Source organism: Natator depressus, chromosome 1, assembly GCF_965152275.1.
Source record: "Natator depressus isolate rNatDep1 chromosome 1, rNatDep2.hap1, whole genome shotgun sequence".
In the NCBI taxonomy this organism is placed as follows: Eukaryota; Metazoa; Chordata; order Testudines; family Cheloniidae; genus Natator; species Natator depressus.
In genome coordinates this window covers 123,649,633-123,675,032 of record NC_134234.1, presented here as the reverse complement: position 1 = coordinate 123,675,032, position 25,400 = coordinate 123,649,633, and the positions used below count along the sequence as shown (strand labels likewise).

The following is a 25,400-nucleotide window of genomic DNA, read 5'->3' as shown; positions in this document are numbered from 1 at the left end:
CTGGATTCTGCGGGAGCTTAAGAAGCATGTCCGTCCCTTGGTAGCTTGTTCCTATTCTTGTTGGAGGACATTCTCCATCATATCTTTCAGAGGGATCAGAGAATTTTTTTAATGGTCGATGTGAAGTATTTGCCCCAAGGTCTCAAGAGCTGTATTTCAGGAGTGGAGGAAGGCGGTGCCTGACTTTGTAAAATCTCAGCTCTTTTGCCTGTACTGGCTCGAGTGACCATCTCTCCAGAAGTCCCAGACCCTGAAGTGATTCATGACTCCTCTTCAACCCTGCTGGCCTCATTATACAACACGATGCTGATGGGGGCCAAGAAGAGCATATAATTTTGCGCCACTACCTAGCACAGCTAGTTCAGCAACACTCTCTGCCCCTGAGGAGGACCCTGACTCATGGCAGGAACCAGAATCCAAGGCTGTAAAGTTTTACAGTTTACCCTCACTGTTCCCACCAGTAGCCCCTCCTGCTTTGTTGTTACATGCCTGAAGCACAGCCCTCCCACCACTCCATCCACTCCATCCTAAAATGCTCCAGAAGCAAGATATGTCTATAGAACAGTTTTATTGAAAGCCCATGAATCACTGTTACACATTCAGTGGAAGCAACAACAAAGATTATTAATGAACTGTCATTGTGCCCCTGTGTCTGTGCATTTCCCAGTGAGCATGCTGGACGCTATAGTCCCAGGGCCATACAGGAGGTAGGGGATGGGTTTGCCCAGGGACTGGTTTGTGGGACAGGGCAGTTTTAGAAAACATATAGTTGTTCAAAGACCTGCCTTCCCCCCTTTTTCCCATCCCCTTATAAATGGTAGCCACACAGAAGTTAGGGGAGGAGGGGTACGTGAGTGGGTTAGGTATGGGCCCACTTAGGCTTAGGAAAGGAAAAGGAACCCCGTGATCACATCAGCTCTTTCTCCCTTTTATCCTTAGAAGTGTTTTATAGCATTCCCAGACCCTGGTGTCTAGCCTCTCCTTGTTCTGTGGCACATAGTTGTAGACTTTGGCTCTTGGGGATCAAAACCCAAAGATATGTAGGCACATAAGTGCCAATATCAGTCCGCACTTTTCCTGCAGCAGCATAGGGTGATATGTCCCTCGGCATGGAAACAGAAGTTACCTTCTGGTTCCCTACTGTTCCATGATGCATGAGTATATGGCATCCCAGATTTCCCTTGCCCACGGGGAACTAGGACAGGGTGCACACGGCTGAGCTCCAGCTGTCTGTACAAGCTTTGCAAACCCATTCTGTCCTGTGCCTACTTGGTATGGAAGTACTCTCCTTTTCCTTCACAAACATTGTGGATGGCCCTGTAAACCACTATAATGTGAACCACGCTGGCTACAATGGAAGCTAGGTAGGTACACAGATATCGCCAATGAGCGTAAAGCCATCCAAACGTGCGCCCAACCACCGTTCTGCAGCTACTCAGTCTGTACTTGAATTTCTTTTTGTCTGGGGCACTGCTGCTGTCAGGGTACAGCTTCATAAGCCAAGTTAGAAGCAGGTAAGCAGGGTCCCCTAAAATAATTGGTGCACTGAGACGCTGTGCAGAGCTATGTTGGTTTTTGGGGAATAGAGTCCCTTCTTCCTTCTGCAAGTACAATCCCCATCTCCTGAGCACCCTAGTGTCATGAATCTTTTTTGTGTGTCAGAACAGAACCACATCAACCATGACTTGGTCCATGTCTTCTGACAGAAGGGGGAGGTAAGTGGGACCTGCCATCACTAAATGTGTGAAGGCAGAGGCCAGTTCCAACCACATAGACCAAGGCTGTTCCAGGAGCATCTCCTGTGATGCAGAAAACTCTGGGATATGGATACCACCCTTGTTAATGCTGCCATTTCATCTTATACCAACAAGGAGCAGTGCGGACGTAGCTATATGTGTGTACCTTGTGTATAACTGTGCCCTGCACAGCATATGTGGACACACAGTACAGTTCCAGAGTATATGTGCTAGCAGTCCAAGGACAACTACTGGTGGATGCTTGCAAGTAACAGATGTAGTTTAAAGGACAAAAAGAGGGAAATTACAGATAGGAGAGGGTTTGGAAAGTATATCAGGTTGCAGGAGGGGGGTTTACAATCAGGCAATTGGAAGAGCATGTTCAGATGGGAACAAAGTTGGGAAGAAGGCAAAAAGTCAGTGTGGTTACAGTGATTTATAAAGGACTATACAGCAGGTGGAAACTGGACAGATACATTAGCTGGTCAATTCCAGACTTTCTAACTTTTAGGGTTTTTTTTAAAGGTGAAATAGTTTATTAGAATTTCTTAACATTGTTATTGGGGCTAGCTAGACTACAATGAAACACTTTCAATCCTAATCTTCAACAGGCTTGTGTAACCTAGTGTCCAGTCCCGAATAGGGTTGTAGAACCTGAACCATATTGATTTCTCAGAATTTTCCTAGTCAAGTAATTAGGGAAATATTTTGAGCAGACTGGCACAACAAAGCCAGGATATACTTTGTACTCCACCTAGCCCAGTGGTGTCCTGGACCGTGACTGGGCTCCTAAGCATTGCGAGCAAACAAACAAATAATATTGTTAATTTAATAACTATTCGAGTTTACAGTTGGCTTTATTGCATCTCTTTCACATTGAAACTCCCTGTCCCAAAGTAGTAAGGTTAATTTATATTTTAAATTTAAATTGTTTCAAAACTGATTTGCAAACTACTTGTTAATTTACAGACTTACCTGCAGTGAAAGCTAGAAAGATCCGTTACTCTTGGCATTCTTGACATACCAGTACCTCCCCCAGCAATGTTCATTTCACATTTTAAATGAAAAAAAAAAAATCAGTGTTTTGGAGTGTAAGCAGTACGTGTTAATTAGGCTAAGAGCCTGCTGATCAGATAGATTAAACTTCAGTGAACAGGAGTATCTGTTTTAAAGCCGCTACAGATGGCCAAGGATAATAGGTTAAATAAATATCTTTCTGATTATATGAAGATGAAGTCACTCACCAACACTACTTTAATTCAGTAGAAAATCACAGAAATAGTACCAGATTTTCATTAGACTGCTCTTGAAAGTCAGTCTTGCCTGTTAAAGTAGTCATATTTTTAGTCAGTGATTTATTTTTAAAGAAATCTGTAAGATTTCACATAAAACAGCTTATCTAGTGCTACCAAAACATTTTTAGTAGATGCAAAAAATTAGTCACATTTTTAAAATTTGGGTACATTATTTCCAGAACCTGTTTTAGTTTCCACTGGGATCCAATGACATCTGATTTGAAAGCTAAAAACACTACGTCACCAGCAAACGTGCTGTGATACACAACTGATTCCGAGCAAAGAATAGTTACTTATCACACAGTAACTGTGTTTATTCAAGATTTTATAGTCAATGCAGATCCCAGTGTAGATGTGCATGTGCCTTATGCACAAGAGATTGGCATCTTTTGAAAAGCAGTGTCCTCATTTACCCCATCTCCACATATGTCTGTGAGAGGGTATAATGGAGAAGCTGCAACACTTACAGGGACCTCAGGAGAAGTTTGGCAAGCGGTGACATAGACATACACATTGACCTGTAGCCTAGTAGTCTGAGGCAAGTATGCGCCATCATAGTCAGACTTGACTTTAGGTCATTTGTTAGTGGCAGGACAGACTGGAACTTGTCCTCTGGGAGGTAGGCTTTGACTGACAAGAGTTGATAATGGTCCTTCTGAACTCTTGTGTGTGATGGGGTGAGAATTTTTCACAGCACACAAGGAGACCTAGCTGGTGAACAAGGAGAGGACATATTCTAGGGCTGTCTGTCTCCCACTGGACCTGGCTCAGATCAACCAATCACCTAGGTATGGGTAAAATTTGCTACCACCGCTGGGCCTTTTGTGAAAACTCTTGCCGAAGTGGAGAATCTGAATGGCTTGCATCTTATACTGGTCATGACTACCTCAGGTACTGTGAATCTCAGGTACTTCCTGGGGCTAGATGAATGGTTATAGGGAAGTATGTATCCTGGAAGTTGAGAGCCACGAAACAGTCCTGAGCTTGAAGTGACAGAATATTAGGAGGGAAGGGTACCATCCTGAACCTGAGAAGGTGTATGTAATTTGCTGAGTTTGCTCAGGTCTAGCATAAGATGAAGACATAAGGAAATCAAGAAGTAGAAGCTGCTTTCCTTGTATTCAATTGGCACCTCCTCTATGGCTCCTAGATGAAGCAACAAAGCCACTTCTGCTTGAAGAAACAGGCTCTTGTGAGAAGTGTCCCTGAAGGAGGTGGAAGGGAGACACGTAGGGGGTAAGGAGTGAAACTGGATAGAGATCATTGCCCATGGCTACCCTAACATCCAACTGATTAATGTTGCAGACCATACCTGATTGGACTGGGGCGATGAAGCTTCCAAAGGTCACATGCTCTGAACTGGCTCCAGTGGAGCTCATGATAATCCTGTAAAATTTGCCAACATGCCACTGGTGCAGAGTACCTCACCAAGAAAGAAGACTTGCATCTCCTTGTGTATCTGAGCTTTTCCTTGGAAGGATAATTAGGCTGTCTGGCATGATCTGATGGGTTCCTCTGGCTCAGAGGCTGGCAGCTATAAGATCTGTGATAAGAGGCTGGAGTGTAGATTCCTAGGAGCACATGGTAGCCTGTGAGTCCTTCTAGGAATGTACAGCATTGTGTATGTGTTTGCAGACAACTCCATGCCTTTGAAGGGTAGAGCTTTATCATGGCTTTCACTTCCTTGGGAATACACATGAAGCCAGGATACCTTTTGCATCATCACCATCAGAGCCATGGACCTGGCCAAAGAGTCTGAAGCCTCCATCACCACTTGGAAGACCATCTTAGCCACTAGCTGACCTTCCTTGAGGACCTCTTTAAGATCATCCCTGCTCTCAGACGGGATCTTGGACATAAAGGTTATTATTCTGTCCCAAGTTAGGAATTCTATTTGGCTAGAAGAGCTTGACTATTCACCACTTGTAACTGAAGGGAGAAGGAAGGCGTAGACATTTCTCCTGAACAAGTCTAGCTTCTTTTGTTCTTTATGTTTTGGGATGCTTTTGTTGGATTTGGACTTTTCCTGCACTGCTGAGACTACCAAGAAGCCCAGAACATATAGATATAAAAACCCTTTCTGTGGGACATTGCACCGCTTTTCTGCTCTGTGTGGCTGGATGTGTCAGGCATTTGTCACAGGGCTTTAGCAGTGTTGAGCAATCCTTCATTTACTGGAAGGGCAATCCTGGCTGGGCCTGATGTCAGTATATCAAACAATTTATGAGATATTTTTGGATAACTGATGTTTCTATTTGTAGTGTGCCTACTATTCTGATAAGCAGATCTTGGAATGTCTTAAAATCATCCAGCCAGTGCCACACCTACCATTTCATCCAGAGATGAGCACAAAAGGTGTTGGGGAAAAGGGTGCGGGAAGACATGAGAAGGATGTTCCTCTTCTGGTTCCATGTCTTTTAGTGTCTCACTTTCCTCCTGGCATGGTTTCAGTGGTCTGGTCAACGATGCCACCCAGGACTGCGATCGCCTCTGCCTGGAATAGGGATCAGCTTCTGGATGTATGTGGAGGACCCCAATTAGGCTAATAGGGCCACAGTAATATGCAACATGGATATATCTGGCTTTTTGGATGATGGCCAGTCCAATACCAGCCCTGGTATAGTTGCTGTCAATATTTCCATGGTCTCACCTGTTAACTTCTGGAGAGCGTCCCTTGCTCAAGGGAGGTGAGAAGGTATGTCCAGGTGACAGGGGAAATCTATTATTTTTCCTTAAGGGTGGCACTGAGATATTTCGCACTCTCAGTACTGGTTTTGCTTCAATGCCAGTTGTTGCCTTGGTAGCAGCATGGGTCTGGATCCTCCAAGGACGTGTCTGGCAGTACCGTAAGCGATTCTGCTGATGTGGTCAACACAGATGGTTGTACCGTTGTGGGTTGAGTCAGTGCCAGGATAAGTTTAATCAGTGCCGTGATAGTACACGGCTCCTTGTCACTACCCATGAACTTAGTGAAGGACATCACAAGATAGTCCCCTGGAAGCTTTATGCAGTGTTTCTCCACTTATAGTAACTGCCCTTATGCTCAGAAGGACTTCTCTCTGTGCTGAGCTTTGGTATCAGCACAGATGGTGCCAGCTGCAGCACCAAATCCCTTTTCTATGCACGGGTTTACTCTATGCCAGCCTTGGGCATCACACATCTACTGGAGGAGGTGCTTTCCTCCAGTACCTGGTGGAATCTGTCTGACTCCTCTGGGTCCAAAAAGACTTTTATTGATGGCTGCAGCAAGTGGAGCGTCAGTTGAGAGTCTCTAACTTGTGAGTCCTCAAAGAAAATGGTCAGCATATTGAACATCCTACCTGGTATATGGCTCTCATCCAAGCAGAAGAGGCATCTCCTATGCCCACCCGTAAACATGATTAGCCTGTCGCAGGAAGGGTTGGGTTGGAGTCCAAGGGCTAAGAATCTGCCATGCAGCAGCAGCAGTTGTACTGCTCCCATGTACAGGGCGGGGTCAGAACTCAGTCTAGATGGGTCAAGTTCATTAAGTGTCGTTTCCTACAACACACAGATAAGAGTTCTGAAGTGTTCAGAAAAGTTTAACCAGACCTAAAGACTAGTGGTGCAGACACTTGCTAGGCGCCGTTTTGCCCCTCATCTTTATGCCCTTGTATGGGAGCATGAGAAGGTACAGGGGGCATATGTAGCCCTGACAGAAATCGCTATTCAAAAGATTCTGATCTCACGTGCATGCACACTCACAGGATCCACACTGACACATATTTTAAGACCACCACTTACCAGGAATTGCTCAGGGCTGCAAAGCAAGTCAGAAGTACAACCAGAACTAAACGTCAGGTGTCCCTCGATTCCAGTCCCACATTGGTTCCACTAGGACAGAATGTCTTTCAAAACACACCACACTGCAAGCTTGGGTTGAAAAATGCACTTGCCCACTCACCTACTCAAGTGGTAAATCTTCCGTGCAGGGCTCTGTGACCTAAAGCAATATTTTCCATAGAACCTACCTTTCCATTTTAAAAGATAGCCTGGTCCTTATGGTTAAGGCATTATGCGATGGGACCCACACGTAAACTGAATCTACAGACAGATTAAGTCAGACAGTGGGGCAACGTCTTTGCTTCTGCTCATGTCTTCGCCAACCATCAACAGGAAAAGTTGACTATTGTTACCTTTCACCAGTGTTACTCATGGGTCTGGAAGTCGGGCAGTCGTTAATCTGATAAGTACCGCAACATTTACGTTGCTAGTTGGGGAAGCAAAAAAGCTAATAGGAGGTGGGCACATATGTTTTTGGACAAAACTTCTTTTACCAAAAAAATGCAGATTTGGGTCAACTGAAACATTTTGGGAATCGGTGTCTATTTTGGTGAATTGTTTCAGATGAAACAAAATCTTTTTTTTTTTTTTTGGAAATGTCAAAATTAATCATTTTGATTTTTTTTTAAGCTACACTCACAAGGGGATGTAGGCATTGGTCACAAAACCACTGGCATAGTAGCAGCACCACCGTCCCCCTTTTAACCGTTAGCCCATGCACCTGCAATGTGGAAGATTCAGGCTCAATTTCCTGCTTAGGAACAGGGACTTGAATCCAAATCTTCCCCTGACACTACCACCACCACCACCCACACACACACACACAGATTATCCTAATACACACACACACACACACTTGAGTTCCCTAATAACCAGGCTATCGGAGATTCTGGAAGGGTCTTTCTCGATCTCCTGTTGAAGCTGTTCCACTCTGTATAAATAAATATTCTTTGGCACAGGAACTGGAACCCAGGTGTTCCCCCCACCCCCATGAGTGACCTAACCACCATACTATAGAATCACACATACTCTCTCTCTGCTCCTATCACTATTGAAGTATTTTATGCAAAGTGGAACTGCTTCAACGGGAGAGATCGAGAGACTCACCCCAGAATAGCCAGTAGCCCGAAGGTCAAGGTGCTCACCTGGGAGAGGGAAACTTGGGTTCAAGTCCCTGCTCCGGAGCAGGGATTCCAACCTGGGTCTCTCCCCCACATCCTTGGTGAGTGCCCTATCCACTAGGCTCTAGGTTATAAGGCAGGAACCACTGCTACCACTGCTTTTGAATCTAAGCCACCATTATTTTTTTTGCTTTAAAAAAAAAAAATTTTTTTTTAAATGTCCCAAAACAAAATGTTTCATTCAACCTACGTGACATGTTTTCAATCCAGCCAAAATTAAAAAGAAAAAAATCTGTTTCCATTGAGCCTGAACTATTTTTTTTTTATTTTATTTTTCGGAACTCCCAGAGAATGAAAAATAAAACCAATTATTTGCCCAGCTCTAAAAACAGATGACAAAGGTACAGGAGCTATTCAGCAGGAAGGAAGGCTCAAAAAGCCTAGGGGTGGGGTACAGTAGCCACATGGCAATGAAAATGCAGAGGGTTGGGAGAATGGCTCCTTCTTTTTCAGCAGCTTGAACTTAGGGGAAGGTGAAAAGTTTTCAGCAGACACAGGCTAATTAGAAAATCTAACCCCCTTACACAGAGCTCAGCAACAGCAGGCTGGTAGAAACCCAACCCGTTGGGGGAAGTAACTGGGCTGCACACCAGTGTCCTTATTGTTTGTACTGACTCCAGGAAGTAGCCATATATCATATGTTCTGACCCAAAATGAACACTACAAAGTTAGTGATCTCATTCAATATAGTTGAGAATTACAGGGATATCTCAAAAGATGTGTCAATTTCATTACTGAACTACACCTTCAAATAATTTTTTCAAAACAAAATCTCACAACAAAGCAAGTTTTAATATAGTACTTTTGCAAATTTTAATGTACTGACATATGAAAACAGCAATTTGGGTTTACTGGAAATAGATTTTTCAAGTTTTCCATAAAAATGAAGACTAAACTGTTCTTTCACCTTCACGTTACAAGATGTTTTAAGATTCCTGAGCTTCAGTTTTAGAAGCAAAATGTTATAAAAATTATTTAACTAGATAAATTGCATCCTTGAATCTGAACATTGCAAGTAAAAAATAATTTAGCAAGAAGGCCCCTTTTCAAAAAACAACACATCTTTATGTACTTGAAACATAAATTTAACTGTTTCCGTACTATTTTAAATAATTAGAAACAGCCAAAACATTTTAAAGACATGACATAGAGCAGCTTTCTGGCCATTTTTGAATATTTCCTGGTGTTCTAAAAGCATAATAGTGCAACTATTCTGAAATAGAAAAGAATGCTGAAATATATAAGTGATCATTTGGGCCTTGTGAGTTTCCACAAAGTAAATACACCTCAAAGAACAATGGAGGCATTGCAGCACAGTTTAAAAGATATTCTGTCAATATTATGGTCACTTTCAAATTTCATACAAAAATACTGCCCCCTGGCTCAATTAGCCAAAATTCTGCTTTGCTACATGTTTTTTCATTGAGTGCATAAGGAACGGTTTGTAGTCAAATATTTTGTACACAATAACTTGCCAAGACTGGAATCCTGATAACTGACACCTATATCTCTCCTAATTCAGAGGATGTTGTGATTGCAGACATTAGAAACTAAGTGATCTAATCAAAAGATTCAGAAAATGGAAACTAATGAAAACCAAATTAGGTTGGTTATCAGCACTGTAGAAACTCAAGCACATACGGTTATATCTACAGCACTGTCGTAACGTAAAAAAAAGGAGACAAAACAGATTATGAAGAAACATCAAAATCTAGTTATCTGTATCTTGGTTCCATGAACTAGATTCAAGTTAGATAAGTCACCAAACAGCAACATCATCTTTTCCCCGCAGTAGTCACACAGTTGAGACCTACTTCAGAACTTTCTGGCCCTGATCTGTCCTGTAATGGCCTTTTTTGAAGGTGACTTCCTTTATTACCTACTCCAAGGACTTCTCTGCTTATTCAATGATCTCTTTCGGTGCTTTCGTTTCTTGGCCAAGCTTTTGTGACCATGACTTCTCTCTTTTTTATCTTGTCTACTCTCACTACTAGAGGCCCTCTTATGCTGGGTGCGATCTGGGCTCAAGCTTCTTTGGTGAGGGCTGCGACTTTTGCTAGGGTATTTATGGAGTCTTCTTTCTTTCCTATACTTTTCATCTTGACTACTCAAGTCTCTTCTGTGTTTGCTCCTTTCCTTTTTATCTTTGCTATTATCAACACTTGTGTCACTACATGAATGGCTCCTCCCCTTACTTGGCTCTTTGTTACACTTGCCTTGCTCAGAGGATAAGTCCTTCCTGCATGCATTCTGGTCATAGCTTGGTGTACTCTTGTGTTGCAGGTTATTGGCAGGAATACAAGAAAGCACACCTGAACTCCTTTTATCAGAAGAGCTTTCGGTGCTATTGAAATTAAGTTTGTTGCTTTCCTTAACATTAGCTTCCTTGTGAAGGTTTCCATTTAAATACTTGGATTGAGGGTTCACACTTTCATTGGATATTACTTCCCTCTGATAGGCCTGATTTGGTTTACCCATAATGGACTGTACCGAGGTAGATGTTATACAGCTGGATGACACAATCTGTGGACCACCCACAACAGTTTTCAACAGGCCAGACTGAGATGCTTTAGTTTCCTTACTCTGATGTGTGTCATCTGTTTTCTTGCTCAGGAGATTGCTTAATAGCTTCTCCCTTAGCTCTTTCTCTTTTCTTTGCAGTCCAAGTGCTCTCTCTTTTTCCTCCTCTACACGTCTGAGTTCAGCCTCTTGCAGCCTTCGTCTCTCTTCCAACTCCTGAAGACGGACTCTTTCTTCATTATGTTCCTGCTCCAGAAGCTTTACTGCCTGAAAGACATTCAGGGGGAGGGAGAAAAAGAATGAGAAAGAAAGTTTATAGATTTGCTTATGTCTCCCAAAAATCTCTCTGTTAAAGAAATCAGAATTTTTCATATACAAGGGAATCCTGTAAAACAAGGGACCATTTCAAAAAATTTTACATAACTCTGTGCACTAAGGATATTGTTCAACAAATAAAGCTGAAATGAAAAAGCAGCCAGCTCAGTTTAAGTAACTGGTAATGTGACTTGGTACTTTTCGCCTCCAAGTTACTCGTCAGAACCCAATATGAGCAAAAATCATTACTATCCAACAACTATTCAGGAATCTATATCAAATGAGTTGAGCTCAGTCCAGTTCCCAGTGGACAGGTGTCAATGTTACAGTAACCAGCACTGGGATTAGTGTTTTTGTTGGCAGTCACAAAACTCAAGGATTGAATGGGTTTAGATGCTTCAGGTAAGTTACAAAAATTGAAGTTTTTATTCTGTTAAGTATGTAAATGTTTAATACAATCAGCAATACTGTGTGATTTAAATATTAGATTTACCTTACTTTGACCCTAAACAAAAGAGGCTTAGTTCAGTCCTTTGCAAGTTTTACCCTAGGCGTGAAGAGAAAGACAGCTATCCACAGAAAATGGTGCAATAACTGATATCCTCAGGTATTGCTTCAGTGCACAACACAGTAGTATCTAAACAACTTTGATGAACCACAGTGATGAACATACTATAAGAATCTAGATTTTTTTAAAAAGAGGAAAATCTTATAAAAATTCTCTAAGCACTATTTTACTTGGAGTGAGACTCTCTCTCAATGGGGATCAAGAGCTCAGGAATTACTATGTGATGTACATATGATGATGTGATGGATGGAAAGGAATGCTGCGTTAAAATGTTAACGCTACATTTATGCTAATATACAGATTAAAACACCCCTGATGTACGATGGCAGCAAGAGACAAAGCTGTGCATTTCTGCTTACTTAAAACAGTTACTAAACATTAGCCATTACTCCAAAATATCTGCGATTACAACTTTTTCAAGAAATAAAACAATATTGTGTCCTGTTTAGGGAACATATGGAAACAATGTTGACGACTGCAGACTCAGACATGATTTGACAAGTCACCATCACTGTCAGTGGATAACAGATATTTGTATTTTTGTAATATTGTTACACCTGCTTTTTCAAAAGTACTTTTCAAACATTAGCAAAAGAAACCACAATAATCCCCACTTAATAAATGGGAAAGAGAGCAGTTAAGTGAACTGCTCAAGGCCACAAGTGATGTAGTGGCAAAGCCAAAATTAAAACTTGGAATCCTCTGTCTTAGTCCCCTGCTCAGTTCTTTATGCCATGGTTTCCACACATTTCTTTTTTTGGATCTCAAAGTAGTGAGCAGGCCTCTTTTCTCACCTGATGCACAATGTTATTCAGGTCAATAATTTCAGGCTCTCTTTTTACTCCATCCCTGCCTTCCTAGGGAACAGATGCATAGGCAAACATCCTATGGCTTCAAGACAGGCTCTTGTGAGTTCACAATCCATAATATTCAGAGGGGTGACTGCTCGCACATGTAATAGCTAAATGGTTTGGCTTATGAACACATAAGTCACTTAAAATTTTACTCTCCCAGTTTTCATTTTTGTTAGCTCTTGAAATAATATGGAAAAGACAGCTTTTCAAAGTTACCTTTGCTCTGCTAAGCAGTTCTGCAATTAGTCTAATGGACTGAAGATTTCTTTGCGCTAACAGGAGCTTCCTCTCTTCTAGTCTTATTTTCTCTTGCAGTTTTTTCTGCTCTTCTGCTTGCATTTTTTCAAGTTTCTTTTTGTTTCTACGAACTTCACGATCTTTCTGTTTCTGTTCTCTTTTGCGTAACTTCTCTTCTCTTTTTCTCTCTCTTTCAAGTTCCTCAAGTTCCTTCTGTTTCCTAGGAGTGATTAATTTGTACATTAGCTATGACAAGAACAATTTTGGATTTTGACTTGTATTACAATTTAAGTTAAAAATAAAGGATTTTGTTATTTTTTTTCAAGAAAGACAGGTCTTATTGATTGCTGACAGCTAGACAGAAGTAGGAAACATCACGTATGCATTCAGTGAACATCTTTAAACATTTCCCTTCCCACACAAAACCAAACTGACATCAGATAGACAGTTCTAGGCATAAGCAAAAATCTAAATATCAGATGTTTTAGGAACCAACACAAGTAAGATCAGACAGCATTTTACTGATCAAATTAGAAATACAGTCATTTTGAGTCAGTTGGCTGGGCAATCCATCCTCCAGAAGAAAAACTTTGAGCAGATATCAATTTTAAAATGTGCAGATAGTTGCAAAGGCCAAGATTTTCAAGAGAATACGTGCCTAAACAGTGGCATGATTTTCAGAAACAGGTAGCAGCTTCCACTGAAGAACTGTACTTTAACCACACAAAAGTAAATGGATCTAGACAACTTAGCTTCCTTACTCAGGCAAAATTTCTGTTCAAGTCAATAGTTTTGCTTTATTAAAGGGTGAAGAACAGTGCTCTTTGAGAGTTATCTATCATCTAAATGACAAAAAAAGATCACTGATGCATGGGCTCCAGCTTCCTTAACATACAATCGCTGAAATGATTTGGTACCGTCAGATTTATGTTCCATATATACCTGGCATCCCTGAGATATTTGTATGTATACACATACTTTTTTCCTAGTAATACATTCTAAAACTTATATCCCATCCCTGAAAAAAACCTATCTACATTAAAAAGCAACAAGCTTTGTTAAAAGCACAGCCATTTCAATAAAATGATTTACTTGTACAATTAGCACATGGTCTTCCAATTTCTATCTAGAAAACAGATTTTAAAAACTTCATGATCCAAGCTAAACCAAATCACTGTAGTTTAAATAGTTCAATTATCCAGTTCTAGGAAGTACCTTTCCATCAAAATATCAAACTAGCTCACTTTATTTTGGCTCTCTCACTGCCTGAACCCTCCTTCCTCAGAACTAATACATAGTTGTCATTCTGGTCAGCTGTCTTCTAGGAACAATGGCAACACAACAACTGGAGCTTAGAGGAATGACTGCTTCTAGGAATGTAAAACCCACCACAACTGAAAATCAAACATAACACGTTACCTTACCATTGTTAATTGCCCATATAGTACTTTTGATGTGAATGAGGATTTTCAAAGGTGAAGATGTTTACCCACTATCTTTAACAGTAAAAGCTTTTAGTCTGTTACCAGCATTGGTATATATATTTACCAAAATCATCCATTTTAGTTTAAACACGTTTTAAAATAGTCCAGAAACAATAACGTTATGCAGAATTATAAGAAATTATAGGTATACTAAATTTACCAAACTTTCAACTTCAGTGATGGTCATCTCAGCTCCAGATTGCATTGCACGGATCAAAAATTAAAATCTGCAAGTAGAGTAAGGATCTGCAACAGTTTCTACCAGTTGAAGATAGTTTATATGAAATCTGGTCTTAAAACAAAAGATTTGCAAAACATAACTAACTCTTGAAACAACTGAAAAACTCTGCCTTTTATTACTAAGGTATTTCGAAATTAGAAGAGGATTAAGAATTTGGAATCTGATTTGCTCGCACCACTAATGTAAGTGATCAAAACATGTTTAATAGTAGAGAGTTGCAAGATAAAGAGATTTTAATATTATGTTTGGAGAATTCTGTGAAGAGTCTCCAGGGAAAAAAATGGGACTCTGATTTAGAAGACTGAATAGTTAAAGCTAACAATATATTTTGAGTCAATACCAGACTTAAAGACCATTTAATATCTTCACTGAACTAGTCAAAACACTTTGTAACTGATTGCATATGTCAGTTTTAACATAAGATTGGATTTTTTTTCTGTATGTGGAAAGATCTTGCCCATAAATTAACTTTTTCTGGGTTAGAAATATGATTGCTAGTGCAGCATGAGAAACAAAAAGTACAGTAAAACTTCAGAGTAACAAACAGAGTGAAAAACAGAGGTTGTTCGTAACACTGAACAAACCGTTATGGTGGTTCTTTCAAAAGTTTACAACTGAACATTGACTTAATACAGCTTTGAAACTTTATTATGCACAAGAAAAATGCTGCTTTCCCTTTACTTTTGTAGTAGTTTACATTTAACGTTGTACTGTATTTGCCTTCTTTGGGCGGGGGGAGGGTCTCTGTTGCTGCCTCATTGTGTACTTCTGAGATGCGTAGTTGATTTGTCAGTTTGTAACTCTGGTGTTTGTAAATCTGAAGTTCTAACTGTATATAAAAGTGAAGTTATAATATGATCAAATTAAACATTCCTAATTTTGAATGGAATGAAGAAATGTGGGGACCCAAAGTTTTAGCCCTGCAAGAGACTGAAATTTAGTCCAATTGCTCATTCATTCATTCCTAATGCGAGGGAGATAAGGGGAAGGAAATGCAGTTTTATTGTATTTTATCATTAAATTAAAAAATGTAGATATAAGTTAGATTTACCTTTCCTCCTCCTTTTTTTTCTCTTCAGCTTCTTTCTCTCTGCGTTTTTGTTCCTCTCTTTGTTGTTCAAGCTCTTGAAGCTTTTGCCGTTCAAGCTGCCGTTTCTTAATTGATGCATCACTCAGGTGTTTTGTTGAGTCAAAGGAAACCTTTACAGAGCACAATTAAGAAACAATGAGTTTAAGAGGTAAAAAACAATTCTAATCTAGTACATTTAAGTGTCAGCTTTGCTTTCACTTCATCCTGAAAACTAACGTTTGGGGACTTTGGGATTTTTTTATGCTTGTTCTTGCAAGTCTTGTCATGTGAGAAAAAGTAAAAATATTTTACTCATGAGTCTGGGGATTTATCCAGTAAGAAGTATACAAACAATTTAATGTGTAGCTCCAACACATTCAAACTTTTTCCAGGAACCTTACGGGATACTTTCTGACTTGCTTTTCATAACAAAGCCCACATTTTACTCAATTATCAAATCGTAAGTGCATGGCTCCCTACTTAAAACATGTCAAAGCAAATCTTACTAAGCCAAATTAAAAAAAGAAAACTAAATACTATTTTCTTGTGCTCCAGGAATTTAGATTCTGTATGAAATTGAATTTATTCATGTTTTTCTATTCAAAAGTAGTACTGGTATTTGTGATTTGAAAAAGTGAATCCTAGTGAGCTTAACCTAAAATAATAAATTTTGATTTTAAACAGTCTTCTGAACATCAATCCCCTATAACTGCAAAGTAGGAGAATATTATGCCTCATTATATAGCCATCAAATTAATACTTAAAAATTTGGCCCTTGTCTCTGTAGACATCATACACCCATGACACATCTGTTATCTGATAGTATGGCCTATCAAATTTGTTATAATAGCCTTGTTATTCTAATTGATGAGCAGTGGCTGCAAAAACAAGCTTTTTATCGTGACAGAAGCAGTAAGATAAATATGCCAGATTTTCAGGTATCATGGAAATATATTTTTATTAAATTTTCAAGTACAGTTTAAAAATGGGTTGAGATCACACAATGCAACAAATTTTTCATAAATTTTGCTTATATCTGCACTTCAAATACAATTCAGATGTCTGCTCAGTTGTATAAATTGAATTTATTTTCATTCTACAGATGTTTGCTCATTTTTTATTTTATTTTAATGTTGTATGTTGTTACCCCTCTTTAAAAAGGAACTGTATTTTAAAAGTTTAATTTTCTTTAGTTTTCCTAGGAATGTGCTGAACAAATATATAGTTTAAGTTCAGCATGTGACTTGTATTCGTAAATATATACACACACACAAATACACTGGCAGTGTGGTCTTAAAGAGTTTTATGGGTAAATCTGAGATGTACAGGCCACGCAGACACAAAGCAATTAGATGATCAGAGCTGATCTGCAGAAGAGAAAGGTGCTCTGTCCTGTGATGGGGTATGCTCCCCGCACTCACGCTGAATAGGTTAACGTAAGCCAAAGGGGACAATTAACCTATCAGGCTGCAAGATGGGGGAATTAACGCTGAGCGGAAAGCCTTAATTAGTGGAAGCTCACTTGTGCAGGAACAGGCAGGGCATATATAATGCCAAGGAGTTGATAGCGGAAAAGGACTGCAGGTAAATAGTCTGCAGTCACTCCCTGGGACAAGAGAGGTGTGTTCGGGACAACAGAAATTAGTTTGCAGTTACTCAATGTAAGAAGGGAGATTGTGCTAGCAAATCCAGAGATGAGGGAGCCATGATTAGGAAAGGTTCAGGGAAAAAGCAAAAAGGTTCAGGATGATGAAGACTTTGCTACTGATTAGAGGATCCCTCAGCTGGAACCCAGAGGAGAGGGTGGACCGAGGTTCCCCTACCAGCCACAGGGGACGTGGCACCATAGGGGCAGTGAATGAGAAGACTGCCTAAAACTGCTGGTAAGGAAATTGATACTCCAGAAGGGGGAAACATGCATAGTGATCTGGCCAGAGGCCCAAGTCACAAAGAGGGAGCATCCTGGGTTGCACAGAGTGAGAGAGAGCAGGAGAGCAGCAGCAGGGCATGCAGTGAGCAGCAGAAGGGGGCCTCAGACCTGGAAAGAGCTAATCCGCACGGCAACCAGAAAGAGGCACCATATGCGGAGAGTTGACACCAGGACATATCTGTTGGGTGCTAAGATACGGGATGTGGACCTTAGGCAAAAAGGATCCTAATGGAAGCAGGAAAGAATCCACTCATTGTCATTCACATGGGAACAAATTATAATGCTAGATTCTCAGGGGAATGCATCAAAGGAAACTATGGAGAAGACACTTAAGGAAACGGAGGCTGAGGTGATCTTCAGTAGGATTCTGCCTGTCCCTAGAAGAGGAGAACGAAGGCGAGACAAGATTACGATGATCAACAGATGGCTCAGGCTGTGCTACAAGGAGGGCTCTGGAACGCTGAACCACTGGGAGTCATTCCTGGACAGAGGACTGTTCTCATGGAATGCCCTCTACTTGAATAGGCAGGGAAATAGATTTCTGGGATGGAGGCTGGCACAACTGATTAAAAGATTTAAACTAGGAATCTGGGGATACGGTTGGGAGATGCTCATGTAATATCCATGCCTAATACTAATATTGAGCAGGAGGAAAATCAAGAAAGAGGATACAGCAGTGGAGAAAGAGTAGGAGAATGGACATCAAGAGAAAAGATAATGACAATGACAATAGAATCGCCTATCTGCTGACAGTAGAATGACTGTACCCGACTGGGTGAGGAATCTGGGCACAGACAAGCAGAAACAACTAAGATGTTTGTACACCAATGCAATGAGCCTGGGTAACAAAATGGAGGTACTAGAACTAATGGTGCAGGAAGTGAAATCAGATATTATAGGGACAACAGAAACATGGTAGAATTGTAGTCATGACTGGAGTACAGCGATTGAAGGGAATGTGCTGTTCAGGAAAGACAGAAATAAAGATCAAGGTGGTGAAGTAGCATTGTATATTACTTAGGAGGTAAACTGTAAAGAAATCAGAAGTGACGGAATGGATAAAACAAGAGTCCATTTGAGCCAAACCACTTGGGGAAAAAAAGTGACCAGATGGTCCCCAGGGATAGCACTTGGGGTATGCGACACACCCCCAGGATCTGATCTGGATATGAATAGAGACCTCCTTAATATTTTTAATGAAATAAGTACTACCGGGAATTGTGTGATTATGGGAGACTAATTTCCCAGATACATATTGGAGGACAAATGCTACTAATAATGGCAGGGCCCACATTTTCCTGGATGTGATAGCTGACAGATTTCTTCACCAAATAGTCACCAAACCAACAAGAGGTAATTCCATTTTAAATTTGCTAATGGTGAATAGTGAGAAGAACTGGTTGTAGGGGACAACCTTGGTTTGAGTGAGCATGAGCTAATTCAGTTTAAACTAAATGGAAGGATAAACAAAAATAGGTCTGCAACTAGGGTCCTTCATTGCAAAAGGGCAAACTTTAAAAAATTAAAGGAAGTGGACTAGGCTGAAAACTCAAGGATCTGAATGTGCAGGAGGCTTGGAAAAGTTGCAGAAGTTATCTGAAGCCTGCATCACAAGCAAGGGGGAAAAAAATTGTAGTGAACGGTGGCAGACCAAACAGGATGAACAAGCATCTCAAACAGGTTATTACGAAAAGGCAGGACGCCTACAAGGAATAGAAGATGGGCTGGATCAGGAAGGAAAGCTAAGTATTGGAGGTCAGAAAGTATAGGGGGAAAAGTGAGAAAGACCAAAATCCAAGCAGAGTTGGACACTGCAAATGAAATTAAAACTGGTAGCAAAAGGTTCTATAGTCATAAAAATAAGAAATCAAGGAAAAAAGAATTGGGACCACTAAGCACTGACCATGTGGGGGGGTTAAAGATAATATAGGCATGGCCCAACACCTAAATGAATACTTTATCTCAGTTTTTAAATAATTGTAATGAAGAGTTTAGGGGTAGTGGTGGGGTGGCTAATGGAAATGAGGATATGGAAGTAGAAATTAATGAAGCCAAGATCAAATAGCCTAATGGGACCAAATGGAGGGGCCTGGATAATCTCCATCCAAGAATATTGAAGGAACTGTCACATGAAATTGGAAGCCCAATAAAAGGGATTTTTAACAAACCCATACACTCAGGGTTCATATTCTATGCCTGGAGAATTGTAATATAGTACCTATTTTTAAGAAAGGCAAAAAAAGTGATGCAGGAAATTACAAGCCAGGTAGTTTGATCTCAATTAAATGCAAGGTGTTGGAACACATTTTGAAAGAGAAAGTAGTTAAGGACCTAGAGGTAAACTTTAATTGGGATAAAATACAACATGATTTTACAAAAGGTAAACTGGACCTTGAAAACTGGAGTAATAGAAATGGGATCAATTTAACAGTGCAAAGTGCAAGATCATGCACTTAGGGACTAACAAGAATTTTTACTGTAACCTGGGGACTTACCTAAGAACATAAGAATGGCCATACTGGGTCAGACCAAAGGTCCATCCAGCCCATTATCCTGTCTACCGACAGTGGCCAATGCCAGGTGCCCCAGAGGGAGCGAACCTAACAGGTAATGATCAAGTGATCTCTCTCCTGCCATCCATCTCCACCTTCTGACAAACAGAGGCTAGGGACACCATTCCTTACCCATCCTGGCTAATAGCCATTAATGGACTTAACCTCCATGAATTTGTCCAGGTCTCTTTTAAACCCTGTTATAGTCCTAGCCTTCACAACCTCCTCAGGCAAGGAGTTCCACAGGTTGACTGTGCACTGAGTGAAGAAGAACTTCCTTTGATTTGTTTTAAACCTGCTGCCCATTGATTTCATTTGATGGCCCCTAGTTCTTATATTATGGGAACAAGTAAATAACTTTTCCTTATTCGCTTTCTCCACACCACTCATAATCTTATATAACTCTATCATATCCCCCCTTAGTCTCCTCTTTTCCAAACTGAAAAGTCCTAGCCTCTTTAATCTCTCCTCATATGGGACCCATTCCAAACCCCTAATCATTTTAGTTGTCCTTCTCTGAACCTTTTCTAATGCCAGTATATCTTTTTTGAGATGAGGGGACCACATCTGTACGCAGTATTCAAGATGTGGGCATACCATGGATTTATACAAGGGAAATAAGATATTCTCCATCTTATTCTCTATCCCTTTTTTAATGACTCCTAACATCCCGTTTGCTTTTTTGACTGCAGCTGCACATTGCGTGGACGTCTTCAGAGAACTATCCATGATGACTCCAAGGACTTTTCTCCTGATTAGTTGTAGCTAAATTAGCTCCCATCATATTGTATGTATAATTGGGATTATTTTTTCCAATGTGCATTACTTTACCTTGATCCACATTAAATTTCACTTGCCATTTTGTTGCCCAATCACTTAGTTTTGTAAGATCTTTTTGAAGTTCTTCACAGTCTGCTTTGGTCTTAACTATCTTGAGCAGTTTAGTATCATCTGCAAACTTTGCCACCACACTGTTTACCCCTTTCTCCAGATCATACCCCTTTCTCCAAATCCATTTATGAATGGATGACCTGCCCGTTGGAAGTGAGAGAGGAGGAAAAAGGCCTGGGTGTTTTGATTGATCACAGGAAGACTATGAGCTGCCGATGTGATGCAGCAGCGAAAAAGGCTAATGCAAGAGGATGCATCAGGCAAGGTATTTCCAGTAGAGCTAGAGAAGTATTAGTATCATTATACAAAGTATTAGTTAGACCTCATCCAGAATACTGTGTGCAACTCTGGTCTCCCATGTCTAAGGGCTTGTCTCCACTTACACAGGGATCGACATGCAGCAATCGATCCACCAGGGGTCGATTTAGCGGGCCTACTGAAGACCAAATAAATTGACCACCGAGTGCTCTCCCGTCAACTCTGGTACTCCACTGGAATGAGAAGCATAAGGTAAGTCGACGGGAGAGTTTTTCCCATTGACCCAGTGCGGTGTAGATACCGCAATAAGTCAACCTAAGGTACGTTGCATAACTTAGGTCAACTTAGCCCCATAGTGTAGACCTGCCCTAAGAAAGATACTGTAGCAGGTACAGAGAAGGGCTACTAGGATGATCAGAGGAATGGAAACCTACTTTACGAGAGGAGACTCAAAGAGCTTGGCTTGTTTAGCCTAACCAAAGGAAGACTGAAGGGACATATGATTGCTTTCTATAAATATATCAGAGGGATAAATACCAGAGAGGTAGGGAAATAATTTAAGTTAAGCGGCAACATTGACACAAGAACAAATAGATATAAACTGGCCACTGACAAGTTTAGGCTTGAAATTAGACAAAGGTATTTAACTATCAGAGGAGTGAAGTTCTGGAACAGCCTTCCAAGGGGAGCAGTGAGGGCAAAATACCTAACTGGCCTCAAGACTGAGCTCGTAAGTTTATGGAGATGGTATGGTGAGATTGCCTACAATGGCATGTGCACCATCTGCAACTGCTAGTAGCAAATATCCTGAAAGGACGGAAATGGGACATTAGATGGGGATGGCTCTCAGTTACTATAGAGAATTCTTACCCAGGTGTCTGGCTGATGGGTCTTGACCACATGCTCAGGGTCCAACTGATCACCATATTTGGGGTTGTAAAGGTATTTTTCCTCAAATGAGATTGGCAAAGATTGCCAGGGCAGGTTCTGCCTTCCTCTGTCGCGCAGGGCATGGGTCATTTGCAGATTTAAACTAGTGTAAATGGTGGAGTCTCTGTAACTTGAACTCTTTAAATAATGATTTGAGAACTTCAGTACTTCAGACAGAGGTTATGGGTCTATTAGAGGATGGGTGAGCGAGGTTCTGTGGCCTGCAATGTGCGAGGTCAGACTAGATGATCATGATGATCCCTTCCAGCCTTAAAGGCTATGACAACCTAAATGGGTGCCAATAAAGCCCATCTACCACACTTATGTCTCCTGTATATGCCTCCTGTTACAGGAAAACTATTTTAGAGAGTTTATATATTTTATTAGGACTCTCTCTCTGACACACCACTGCCTGTAATACTAGACATCTTAGTCAACGTCAATCCAATATTACAGGGTTCAGAGGGACCATTAAAAACCTCTTAAAATCTCATTTAAAAATCTAGTTTAGTTTACTTTTCTACACACAAAGAAGTCATGACCAGTAACTCCAGGTCTTCCAGGGCTAGTGATAGTTAAATGTGTATTCCTCCGGGAAGCTGGAAAGTTCCCATTTCTAACCCTATAGGCCATGAGTAAAGAGACTTTAACGTTGTGATATATTTGTACAGTAAAGCTATTTCTGGTGCAAGAATTAATCTTGACTGTCCTGGAGCCTCACGACAAAGTATTTTTTTCACATTTTGGTGGAGCAGTGGAGAGAGGAGAAAATCCACCTCTAAACGGTTGATTTAAAGATAAAATTATGGCTGTTTGAAATTACTCATGGTGCTGGAATATTAAAATAAGACCCAGGGGAGATGGGTTAATATTTACAAACACAACTTGTTTGGTTGTTTAAGAAATTAAATGTGGCATTTAGAACACAGACCTAGTTCAAAGAGAATAGGAGTACTTGTGGCACCTTCGAGTCTAACAAATTTATTTGAGCATAAGCTATCGTGGGCTAGAGCCCACTTCATCGAATGCATAGAATGGAACATATAGTTCCTAGTTCACATATTTAACTCCCGTCATTGTTTTACTCCTAGCCCAAGAGCTATGCCAATGTTAAGATTTTTTTTAATTTGGTACAGGATTTTGTGTATTACATTCTACCTCCCTATCACACCTTACTTTTGAAATTCCACTATGGATGTTCCAAGAGACTGTTTTTATGCTGTCACTTCATCAACAATCTGACTTGATATCAGAATAAAATGCAGCTGTAGAATTTAAAGTACATGGAAAGAACATTCAACAGTATTTTTTCCCCTTAAGGTCTATTACAAAATAACGCCGCAGTTCCTCACCTTTACATTGCAAGCCACTGCTTTGCCATCATCACCTTTGTACATCAGTTTCATCCCTCGCAGGGCATTCATGGCCTTGATGAAACCTACATACTCACGATATTGAACGTAAGCTTCAAAATTCAAATGGCCTCCAAAACTGAAGGTGTGAAAGTTTCTACCAGTCATTTCTTCTCTATATGGGTCCAGCATGGGTATGTCCACATTACGTATTTCCCCAAATTTCTTAAATACTTTTATAAGGACTTCTTCATTTGGTTTTTCTGAGCCAGAGTCCTTCAGTGCAAACCATTTGCAAGGTAACCCCTCTAGGTGAATGGTGTCTGGTCTCTCCCCTGGCAAAGTTTCGTTCATATCTTTCGCATCACGGAAAAAGGAATCCCAGTCATGTCTAGTAGGAAAGTCAACTTTATATTCTGCAGCACGAACTTTTAAAATGTCAGAGAAACCACTAAGTTTTATTGTTTTGCCATCAAGGCATGCTAGAAAGGACTTAACCAAACTCTTGTTTTCAACTTCTCCTTCAAAACGGATGAAATCCATGGTGCTTTTGGAAATCCGTAGTGTGGAAAACTGATGAGTTTGCACCATTCCCTTTAGTCTTTCCATCACTTCCCAATTGGAAATGGATTTTCCTGGTTGCTTCAGCTGAGGAAGTGCTACGCTGATAGACATTTTTGTAATGGGTTTAAGGTATAAGCCATAGGAAGCACAGAGCTCTACTGCTTCTGATGCATCATGCACTATTGTAGCAGCCGCCATAGCACAAAAAAAGAAGTATAAAACCAGTAAGAAAAATATTTACTCAGTTAACTTGTAGGAGACACTAACTGAGGAATGTGGTCCTTATCTATAAATAATTGACCGGTTCTGAGACTTAAACGTTACCAAGTAAAACCATTGATTCTTGGCATGAGAGTTAATTAGGAAATTTAAAATTAACAGCATTGCCATTATAAACTGTTTTCTAACCATCACAATACATGAATTCCGTTCCAAGACTTACATACTACAGTCATAAGCAGTACAGTTATGTCCACAGAGAAACTGAAAAGCTGATGATATGAATAAGTGTGGTTTGATACTCAATGGCTCAACAAAAAGCTAGGCTTCGAGAGGAAGCACTGTGGAAGTTATTAGTGTTAACATGAGCAGTGTTAACATGAGCAGAATTACTAGAGTGTCAACTCGCAACAGTTATACTGCAGCAGTCCAGCCTTGAAGAAGAATTCCATATCCTCAACTAGATGAGTTTATTCTGAAAGGAAAAAAAACAGACGTCCATTTATAGGGAAGAATTAGTCTTATAACTCTTGCTCAGACCTGAACAAACTACACAAGGTGCAACTTTAACACAGTGAGGTCCCCTCTCCATGATGGTAATCATCAACACAAATCCCCATTTGCTTACTAGGGCCACAAATGGGGGAGGGGAGAAGGGTTGGTGTAATTAATAGGCAACAGAACATTCTTTCTAAAATCACATTTATGAGTTTTAGCTACAGCATAAGATAATTTTAAAGAGAGAGCTCATACATATAATCACCCACAGATCTGCCAGAGATTTACAAACACAACCATTATAATTCATAACATATAAACAGACTGGGGAAAAGTTGAATTTTATCAGTAAATGTCAAACATCTATTTCACCTTGCGCACACATACCTATAAAAAAATATTTCCATCGATAATCAGAGAAATGTACAGACAGGCAAAATAAGAAAAATGCTAACTGAGAACCTATCAGGTGTTGGGTCCCCAGTGGCACTAGCACACATGTGACACAGGCCAGGGTAAGTAAAATAAAGGGAATTTGGAGCAGTAATTTTATTAAGATAATGTTGAAGTAAAAAATAAACGGTACAGAGTATAGGCATAGAAGTTTCTGGTTATCAGGGAATAAGGTACAGATTATCAAGGGGTGCGAAATTCGGTTTAGGAGCGGGTGGCGTAAGGAATACATAATCTGCAATCTCCCCGATTGGGGGTAAAAGTTTAACGGGTCAAAGTACAGACATTGAGCTATGGGGTATGTTGTCCATATAATGGCTATGTTCAGGTGTGGAGTATAATGAGTGGATACGATGATGAGGCTGGACCTACCCTCATTTGGTGGGATTTAATGTTCAGTGAGTTTATGGTTCCAGTTCACATGGTCCAATGGAAATATTATATCAGGACCC

General features: G+C 40.4%; 1 protein-coding gene across 1 annotated transcript; it reads right to left on the bottom strand.

Moving 5' to 3' along the window:
* Positions 1-8,883: 8,883 nt before the first annotated feature.
* Positions 8,884-24,017, bottom strand: AKAP17A (A-kinase anchoring protein 17A). Its single transcript, XM_074945575.1, has 4 exons — positions 23,215-24,017; positions 15,284-15,432; positions 12,487-12,727; positions 8,884-10,800 (listed from the first exon to the last, which is right to left on the bottom strand). The coding sequence occupies exons 1-4, from the start codon at positions 23,974-23,976 to the stop codon at positions 9,889-9,891; spliced, it is 2,064 nt and encodes a 687-aa protein (XP_074801676.1). The 5' UTR covers positions 23,977-24,017; the 3' UTR covers positions 8,884-9,888.
* Between the last annotated feature and the right edge of the window lie 1,383 nt (positions 24,018-25,400).

What these genes read in the sequence shown, in the direction of transcription:
- AKAP17A (XM_074945575.1), bottom strand. Translation starts at nt 23,976, where the DNA reads ATGGCGGCTGCTACAATAGTGCATGATGCATCAGAAGCAGTAGAGCTC. An exon ending in CAGTGGCTTGCAATGTAAAG is followed by an intron (nt 15,433 to 23,214) that starts GTGAGGAACTGC and finishes TGCTCTGTAAAG; the next exon opens with GTTTCCTTTGACTCAACAAA. An exon ending in AAAAAAAAGGAGGAGGAAAG is followed by an intron (nt 12,728 to 15,283) that starts GTAAATCTAACT and finishes AATCACTCCTAG; the next exon opens with GAAACAGAAGGAACTTGAGG.